The sequence below is a fragment of the Nicotiana attenuata genome, chromosome 12 (genome assembly GCF_001879085.1).
Source record: "Nicotiana attenuata strain UT chromosome 12, NIATTr2, whole genome shotgun sequence".
Lineage (NCBI taxonomy): Eukaryota > Viridiplantae > Streptophyta > Magnoliopsida > Solanales > Solanaceae > Nicotiana > Nicotiana attenuata.
Genome location: NC_032000.1, coordinates 34,634,773 through 34,645,204, shown reverse-complemented (window position 1 = coordinate 34,645,204; position 10,432 = coordinate 34,634,773). Strand labels below are relative to the sequence as shown.

General features: G+C 40.2%; 1 protein-coding gene across 1 annotated transcript; it reads right to left on the bottom strand.

Moving 5' to 3' along the window:
* On the bottom strand, positions 8,869-9,315 carry LOC109236028. The gene has a single exon (XM_019402261.1). The coding sequence runs from the start codon at positions 9,313-9,315 to the stop codon at positions 8,869-8,871; it is 447 nt and encodes a 148-aa protein (XP_019257806.1).

Below are 10,432 nucleotides of genomic sequence, written 5' to 3'. Positions count from 1 at the left end.
ACTCTCGAAGCATCACAATACACGGTATATGAACCTGAAGCTGATGGCAAAACCAATACTAGAGCTGTGGTCAAAGTTGTCTTGAGCTTCTGAAAGCTCTCCTTACACTCGTCCGACCATACAAATGAAGCACCCTTCTGAGTCAACTTGGTCAAGGGCGATGTGATAGATGAGAATCCCTGAACAAACCGGCGATAATAGACTGCCAAACCAAGAAAACTGCAAATCTCAGTAGCTGAGGACGGTCTGGGCCAACTTTGAACCGCCTCTATCTTCTTTAGATCAACCTGAATACCCTCAGTGGACATCACGTGTCCTAAGAATGCCACTGAACCGAGCCAGAACTCACACTTGGAGAACTTTGCATAAAGCTTCTCCTCCCTCAATCTCTACAACACAACCCTCAAATGCTCCGCGTGCTCCTCCTGACTACGCGAATACACCAGAATGTCATCAATGAAGACTATAACAAACGAGTCAAGATAAGGCCGGAACACGTTGTTCATCAAACGCATGAACGCTGCTGGGGCATTGGTCAGCCCAAAAGATATAACCAGGAACTCCTAATGACCATATCTGGTCATGAAGTTCGTCTTAAGAATATCTGAATCCCTAATCTTTAACTGGTGGTATCCTGAACGGAGATCAATCTTGGAGAACACCCTCGCTCTCTGAAGCTGGTCGAATAAATCATCAATGCGAGGCAAAGGATACTTGTTCTTCATTGTTACCTTGTTCAATTGCCTATAATCAATGCACATTCTCGTTGTGCCATCCTTCTTCTTCACAAACAGAACCGGCACACCCCAAGGTGACACACTAGGTCGAATGAACCCCTTATCAAGGAGTTCCTGAAGCTGCTCCTTTAACTCCTTCAACTCCACTGGTGCCATACGATACGACGGAATAGAAATGGGCTGAGTGCCCGGCACCAGGTCAATACCAAAATCAATAACCATGTCCGGTGGCATGCCCGGCAGATCTGCAGGAAATACAATAGGGAAATCCCTCACAATTGGAACAGAATCAATACTGGGAGTCTCAGCTCCGACATCCCTCACAAAGGCAAGATACGAAAGACAACCCTTCCCAAGCATACGCTGGGCCTTCAAAAAAGAGATCACTCTACTAGGAACATAATCAGTCACACCTCGCCACTTGATCCGTGGCACACCCGGTATAGCCAATGTGACTATCTTAGCATGACAGTCCAGAATAGCGCGACACGGAGATAGCCAATCCATGCCCAGAATGACATCGAAATCCACCATACTCAATAAAAAAATATCAACTCGGGTCTCCAGACTCCCAATAGTCACCACACACGACTGGTACACACGGTCTACAACAACAGTATTGCCCACCGGGTAGATACATGAACAGGTAAAGCAAGAAACTCATGGGGCGTACCCAAATAACGAGCAAAGTATGATGACACATAAGAAAAGGTGGATTCGGGATCAAATAATACAGAGGCATCTCTGTGGAAGACTGAAACAATACCTGTAATACAGCATCTGAAGCAATAGCATCGAGTCTGCCTGGGAGAGCATAGAAACGGGCCTGACCGCCCCATGATCGACCTCCCCCTCTAGGGCGACCCCTGGCTGACTGACCTCCACCCCTAACTGGCTGGGCGAGTGGTGGCGAAGTAACTAGCGCTGAAGCCGATGACTGACCCCTCTGCTGGGATGAACTAGGAAATCGACGAGGACACTGCCTCCATATGTGGCCCATCTCACCACACTCATAACAACTCCCAGGTGCTGGAGAAGGGGACTAAAGGGAACCCCTCGCACCGGAGTGACTAGCAGATGCACTCGTCATAGAAGAGCCCTGGAATGAGGAAGCATGGGATGAACTCTGAACTGGAAGGTCACTAAGTGATGACTAGCCCTGATGTGAACTGTGAGAACCATGACCCGATGACGCCCCACGATAACCTGGGTGTGCTGGCTGAGCAGGCCTAAATGGACGGCCTCTACCGTGCTGAAATTTACCCCTCGAAGGAGCACCACTGTAACTACCAGATCCTCGAGGCCTCTTGGCCTCCCTCTCCTCTCGCTCCTGGCGACGAACAGACTCAATCTCTCGGACAATATCCACAACCTCCTCGAATGTAGCACCAGTCACCCTCTCTTTGGTCATAAGAATACGGAGCTGATAAGTAAGACCATCAACAAACCTCCTTATCCTCTCTCTATCTGTCGAGACCAACCAGATGGCATGACGAGCCACCTCGGAGAACCTCAACTCATATTGCGACACGGTCATCTCCCCCTGACGCAACCACTCAAACTGCCTACGCAGCTCCTCTCTGCGAGACTACGGCACATACTTCTCCAGAAAGAGAACGGAGAACTGCTGTCAGGTAAGGGGTGCTGCACCAACAGGCCTACGCCTCTCAAAATCCTCCCACCAAGTGAAAGCAGGTCAGGAAAACTGATAGGTAGTGAAAGCGACCCCACTGGTCTCCAGAATACCCGCAGTACGAAGCATCCTCTACGCTGCTCGTCCTTTGGCATGGCACGAACTACATAGTCCTGAGCAGCTGTAACCGGCTGGGCGGGGTATGCCCCTGGCATCTGAAGTCCCTGTACGACCTGCTCAGGTGTGCGAGCGGAGGGAGTCTAACTGCCTCCCTAGCCTGAGAAGTAGCTGCGGCTATAGTGGCTGAAACCGCCTGAGCTAGGCCAGTGCAAACTGATAAGATCTGAGCCAAGGCCTCCTGAAGACCCGGAATCATAATGGGTACAGCTGGTGCATGAGTTGGTGCTGCTGGAGCATCCACAGCTGGGACGTGGTCTTGAACTGGGGCAGCTGGTGGATCTACAGGTGTTGCCCTCGCTACTCTGCCTCTGGGTATCTTATTAATGGATATAGATTCCATATGAGGCAGCATGATGCAAGGCGTACAACACAAAATAGTGGTGTTACATTAGTTGCATCAAATACAAGTATTTCAAGCTCCAAGGATAAAAATCCGGTTGTGCACATGTGACTTATTATGGTAGAATAATTGATATCGTTGAGTTAGAATATTTTGGACATTTTAAGGTTGTGTTGTTTAAGTGTGACTAGTATGAGGCTGAAGATGATACTTATGGTCTTACCTATTTCTACTTCAATAAGAAATGCTACCAAGAAGAGTCCTTCGTGCTAGCATCACAAACACACAAAAGCTTCTATGTACAAGATCCATATGATCAAGACAAACATTATGTTATGAAGACTGTCCCGAGAGACTTGTTTAACATAAGTGACCAATTTGAATTTGATGTTCTCTACTATTATGAAAATGAGCCATATGAACATTCAATGAGCCCAGCTATACCAAATGATGATGGTCAAGTTGTCTTAATAAGGAGTGACGTACCTGCAACCATAATTGATGTGCCTCTAGAAAGATTTTGTGCTCAAGAAGCTGAAATTGAATCGGAAGATGAGTTTGATGTTGAGGATACATCATGAATTTGATACTAATTTAGAAGTTGAATGCTTATACAATGTTCATCTAGAAAATAGTTCAGTTATTTGTTTGATTAACAACTAGAGAGACATTAAAAACTCATGTTTTAGATGTCAAACCGATGAAATTTGTTTGTCGATGCTTTCTTTTCTATTTCATCTAGTTCTATTATTCTTTTTTTTAATTTGAATGTCACCATAGAGGTGTTGGGGTTGAGGCATTACCCCTTACCTGTATATTACCAAAAGCCAAAAAGTGAATACATGGAGGAAAGGGACATAGTGCCTTATCTCCTTTGGATCATAGTCCGAGTTAGGCCTATTTAGAGATCTACTAATTACACAAAAGCTCCTATGAGGAGGGGTATATGAGTGGTGATTTCTGAGAATTTGTGAGGGGTTATTTCTCGTTCCACAATGATAGAGGATATACAAAAGTATGGGGCTAATTACATACATAATCACCATGAGACTTTGTACCGTCCCTCCAAAGTCTAATTCTAAAACATGAGAATTTGTGATCTATCCATACGGTAAACTCCCCTTGCTTCAGTTGGCAATTCACACACCTGAGAGAAAATTCTTGCCTCTGTAGACATTTCCGAGTTGGCTCCAAATTTGGCTAAGGCATCAGCACTTTCATTTCCCTCTCTATAGCAATGCTGGACTTTTATGTTCAAATTGTGTGCTATTTGAGTCATGTATTTGATGTCATCTGTAAGCTCCCACGAAGGTTTATAAACTCCCTTCATCATATTAATAGTCATAAGGGAATCCATCTCTAAAATGCAATTGGTCATATTATTTTGCTTGCACCAATTAAGAGCATACAATGCTGCCTGAACTTCAGTTTGGTTGTTAGTGCAGAAATGAAGAGCTTTGGCAAATGCCATGATCAAATCTCCATTTCTGTTCCTAACCACCCCTCCAATTCCTGCAGTTCTCTTTGTAATATTACTGCTTCCATCAGTGTTTATTTTTAGCAAACCTTCTGGAGGTTTATTCCATATAACTAGAGTGCTCGTGATTCTTGGTCTATTATCTTCCATGTAAGTTCAAATTTGTTGCCATTGCCATTTCATGTCCACAGTAGCTCCTCTCTTCTTCATGTATACCTTCATATGAAACAAAATAGACTGTCTTAGCTTTGCAATCATAGGATTTATGTTTCCATACCTGATAGAGCATCTGTGTTTCCATAGCTCCCAACAGATAAAGATAGGAACTATTCGACATAGGTCTCTTTGGACATCATTCATATTCTGAGTGTTCCTCCATTCTTTTAAAGTATATGCAATTGATTGGCATCCTACTTTAATTCCCAGAGGACCTGCAAAGAAATTCCAAGTTAGAAAAGCAATATCACTATTAAAGAAAATATGAGATGTAGTTTTTTTCTTGGGATGTAGGCAACAAGAACATCTGGAAACTATATTATGACCAAATCTCTTTATAGTTTCATCCACAGGTAGTTTACCCTTAATAGCTCTCCAAAGAAATAAAGACATTTTAAATTGGACATTCTTCTTCCACACATCTTTCCACATATTATCCATATCCCTTCTTTTTCTAATGTAGTTAAAAGCAGAGGAACAAGTAAAGGCCCCATTAGAAGTCTCAGTCCAAACAGGGGTGTCATTAATCTATCTATTGCCAATAGGGATATGAATAATATGATTCAACAAATTATTAGGAACCAACCTAGATATAGTGTTTACATCCCATGCCTCATCCTTGATACAATCCCTAATCCTCATATTTTCAGGTTTTTTGTTACCATTGACATAAGCACCAAGTGGTCCAAGTCCTGTCCAATTATTGCACCAAAAGGAGCTATCACCATCATTGATCTTCCACAGGATATAAGGTTCAATAACTTTTCTAATTTGTATCATTTCCTTCCATGCAGCAGAATGTTTAGGTTCCAAGGCCTTTGCAACAGGGTGGCTTATTGGGGGGTTTTTAGCTCTCATGAATTTGGCCCAAAGATTGTTTGCAACTCTGAACCTCCACCATCTTTTGACAGAAAAAGTCCTACATAAGTCGGTTAGACTTTTAAAACCCACACCACCTTCATCAGTAGGATAACAAAGATTCTTCCAAGCGCTCCAGTGCTATTTGTTCTTGTTTTCAAATTTTCCCCAGAAGAAATTGGAGAAGTAACTCTCCAATTGTTTGAGAATTGTCTTGGGAGGGGTAACAGCTGCAAGAATATGAAGAGTTTGAGATTGAAGCACATGTTTAATGAGAATAACTCTTCCACTAGGGGATAGTACATGACCTTGCCAACCTCCTATCTTATTCATAAAATTCCTGGCAATATCTGTATAATAACAAATTTTCTTTCTTCCAGAATAGATTGGACAGCCCAAATACTTGAAGGGAATGATTGATATCGATAACCAGTGAGCCTTTGAATCATATTATGTCTACTACCACGAATATACTTGGATGCAAAGTAAAAACTTTTATCCTTATTGATCTCTTGTCCCGAAGATTCCTCATATCTCCTTAAAGTTTTCATTACCTGCTTTATGGAGTATTTATCTCCAGAACTGAAGATAACTAAGTCGTCTGCATAGGCCAGATGATTGATTCTTAGACATCTATTATTCATAGAATATCCAATATACTTACCCTTATTATGGAGGTGATTAAGGGCTTTGGACAGGGCCTCAGCTGCAATAACAAATAGGCTAAGGGAGAGGGGGTCTCCCTGTTTAAGACCTCTAGAAGAGGGAAAGAAACCAAATCTAGTGTCATTAATAAGAACAGAGTACCAAACATTAGAGAGCAATCTATGAATCATTTCAATGAAAGGTTCAACAAATCTCATACACCTTATAACAGAAGTAAGAAAAAGCCAAGAAACTTTGTCATAAGCTTTAGCCATATCTAGTTTCATGATCACATTGCCACCTCTATTTTTGCATTTAATATCCTGGACAATTTCTTGAGTTAAGAGAACATTTTCAGTGATTAGTCTTCCTTTCATAAAACCAGTTTGATTTTCAGAAATAATACTAGGAAACAAATCTGTTAATCTATTGGAGATAATTTTTGAAATAATTTTATTGGAAAAATTACTTAGACTAATAGGTCTAAGTTGAGAAAACGTATAAGGAGATTCAACCTTTGGAATAAATACTAGACAAGTATGAGTAAAATATTCAGTTAGAGTGTTACCACCAAAGAAGTCTTTAACCATAGCACACACATCCTCAGCAATAATATGCCAGCAAACTTGGAAAAATTTTCCATTGAATCCATCCGGACCAGCTGCACTATCAGGATGAAGCTCAAAGACTGCATATTTCACTTCCTCATCGGAAGGAAGCTGGATAAGAGCTTGATTGTCTTCCCAAGTGATAATATTGTCAATCCTTTTGAGGAAGTCCATGTCATTGTTCTGGTCAGGTTGTGAAAACAGCTTGCTGAGGTGAGAGATAGCAACTTCTGCAATTTTCTCGTTCCCTTGAATCCATTAACTATGATCATCTTTAATTCTATGGAGATAAGATCTTTTCCTCTTCTGTCTGATGATGCTATGAAAGTATTTGGAGTTGCTATCCCCTTCTTCCTCCCATTTGATGTTGTCTTTCTGTTTCAGAAAAGAGTCTTGCATATTCATCCACTTGATTTGTTGAGCATATGCTAAATTAATATTGATCCTGTTATTGTCGCAGTCATCTTGTTCATATTTAACCTCTAGATCCTCAACCTTCTTCTCAAGTTCTTCTACCTTGTCAAAAATATTGCCAATACTTTCTTTAGACCATTTACTAAGACAATGAGTGAGACTCTTGAGTTTCTGATGTAGAATATACATAGCATTACCTTGTATTTGAGTTTCCCAGCATTCTTTAACAACATGTTCAAAATCAGGTTGATCCACCCAGAAATTTAAAAATCTAAAGTATTTGGTAGGAAGAGAAACAGACTTGGAGCACTTATAGAGCAGCACATTATGATCAGATCATGTTCTGGGCAAGTGTCTGACAGTAGCCACTGGAAATATAGCTGACCATTGATCGTTATAGAAAACTCTATCTAGTCTCTGAAGAATCCTATTATCTCTCCTACTTCCATTAGACCAAGTGTAATTGTTACCTGTATATCCAGCATCTGACATACCACAATCTTCCATACATCTGATAAAGTCCATGCTTTTACTAAGTCTGTGAATTTTGCCACCTTTTTTCTCATTAGCGTCCATAATTACATTGAAGTCACCTCCAATAGACCATGGTCCATTGATATGATTACTCATATTGTTGATAGATTTCCAAAGGCTCTTTCTTCTTCTTGTACTGGTTTTTGCATAAACAAGAGTAATCTAGAAAGGGCTCTGCATTATACTGTGATTGACTTCCATAGTAATCTGTTGTTTTTTGTTGCTAATGACTTTGCAGGTATAATCATTATTCCAAAAAATCTAGATCTTCCCATTACTATTTGCAATCGCATTTGGAAAGCCAAGTTTTCTTCTATAGTGGTTCAACTTTGCTTTGTCTACAAAAGGTTCCTGAAGAGCAATAAAGGTAACCTTGTGTCTTTTGATAAGCTTTTTAAGTCTTTGAAAAGCTCCCTTAGACTTATCACCCCTGATATTCCAAATGATTGTATTAATCATGGAAAACTGGATTAGAGATTATTTTTGGTTCCTCTACCTCTACCTCTAGTATTAGGTGCAGTAGTAGATTTCTTGGTACTTCTATTTGAAATTTTAGGTCCTCTTGGAGACAAAACTTCCTTTTCTATCACTTCCTGGACCTGTTGAATGACAACATCATGTAAATTCAGATCTGGAGGTGGAGAGAAAGCTTTGACTGATTGCTCATTCGTAGCATCATCTTCCTTTAAGTTGTTAGATTGTCGTGTTTCTTGATCTCCTCCTTTGCTGATTTGATGTACAGGAGTATTAGTGTTGATGTCTTTCTTGATCCTTTCAGAGTTAATCTCTAGAACTTGAGATTGTTTCTGATTAGTGTCACTCTTAGAGCCTTGGTTCTGTTCTTCTTGTTCTTCCTCCAAAATCTGAAAGGAATTATGGATATTGATTGACGGTCCTTTAGCATCACAAACAACTTGTTGATCATTTGATTCCTGGCATCAACCTCTTGGATTGAGGTCCCTGGACATTAGTGCCAAGGTTGTTGGTTCCATTAAAGAGGTTGTCTTTCTCAATTATTGATCTCATTTCAGGATTAAATTTATCAGTTGATGCCTTTGTAGCATCAATTCCTGAAGCTTGCCCAATCCCTTCATCCGATTGTTGCAGGACCTCATTCCTTATTGGCTTGTCAAAGTTGTCATTTGATTTTCTATCTTCAGTTATGGAAAATAGAGCCATGTCCTCGACTTGATGTTGTAGATGCTCATTTACCTGTTTTTTCCTCTTCATGATTTTTTTGAAATGGCAGTTCTTTGCATTCTATGTTTCCTTTTCACTCTTTTTTTCAATTTTTTCTTGTTTAGCTCATCTTGAGTATTGTTGTCAGGCTGGTTGACCTTCCTTTCAGAAATCATATTGCTAGTTTTCTCCATTTCCTCATCAGATTGTTTACTCGCCTGAGTCTGCTCAACTTCAATCTTATCTTCTGTTTCTTCTATTGATTTCTTCTTAATTGCAGCTCTACATTGGACTAGAGAATGTCCAATGAGTTTACAGTGCATGCAATATTTTGGAACATGTTCATAATCAATGTTCTGAGTAAACCCCTTCAAAGGATTGGTTTCCTCTTCTTGGCCTACATAAACTCTAGTCACCTGAGGTTTTGTGAGATCAATCTCGACTCTGACCTTAGATGTACTAGGTCTAGTTCTGCCAAAAGTTGCCACATCCATAGATAAAGGTTTTCCCACCGGTTCCAAAATGTGCTTAACATAATTCCATGAATGGTAGTGAAAATGAAGTTTAGGTAGCAAAACTCATACTGGGACGATAGGACAGTCATGGTCTGGCCTAAAATCAGGACTCCACATTTCAAGCCACATCTGGAATCCATTCATTTCCAATGCCCTTCTAAAGTAGAAATTTTTGCAATCTTGCTCATCAGAGAAGTCTATAAAAACAGTACGCCTATCATAGGCACCAATTTTAACAGTGCCTTTAAGAGAGATTTTTTCCATAAATACAGCTCGGATTACCTCAATTTTTGGTCGGGTTCGCAGGAATTTTCCCACAACGGTAAGCTTGCATTCTTCAGCCATAACTCCATAATAGTCCTTAGCTTTGAAAATTATTACCGGCATTCCATTGTGAGTAGTGATTCTGGCTTTTACATATTGGCATTCATAACTGATAGAGGTTTGTTTTGGGGTTTCGGAGAAGATAATTTCGTAGCATAGCTTGATTCTGCGTCATTCAGTTGTTGGAGATTCAAAATCCCAGCTTGAGGTTCCTTTTGATGATCTAGACGTGCCAGTGGAAGCTCCTCCTGCTTGCCCATGGAGGAGGCGCGTGTGCGCCAAGCGCAGAATTTGGGAAAAAGACGTTATAAATTAGGTCGTTGTGTGAGAGAAGAGAGAGAACGAAAATTTAGTTCTATTATTCATTTGTTCGCTTCTTATGTTCTCTTCTCTTCTCGATTTACTTTATATTTTCTAAGATTCCTTTTAGAACTTAATTGATTGGTTGCTTCGGACCCTCTACTTTTAAAATCTAAAGCTTTTATTCTAATTTGGCTTCTTGAATCATTTGGTTATTAATATTGTGCCTCAATTTATTGTAAAAAATATGTTTCTTTTTTTATTATTACCAGGTGGTTCACTTCTAACTGAGGAGGGTTGTGGAGTAGCAAAAATTGAGGAAGCATACAGATATTGAGCAGGTATTTTGAATTTTTGAATAGGAAATTTATATTTTTTTTTTTGCAATTTTGCACTGTATTTTAGCATTTCAGCACATCATTTCAGTGTTTCTACTTTTCGGCATTTCTGCACTGCGTTTCAGCATTTTTTT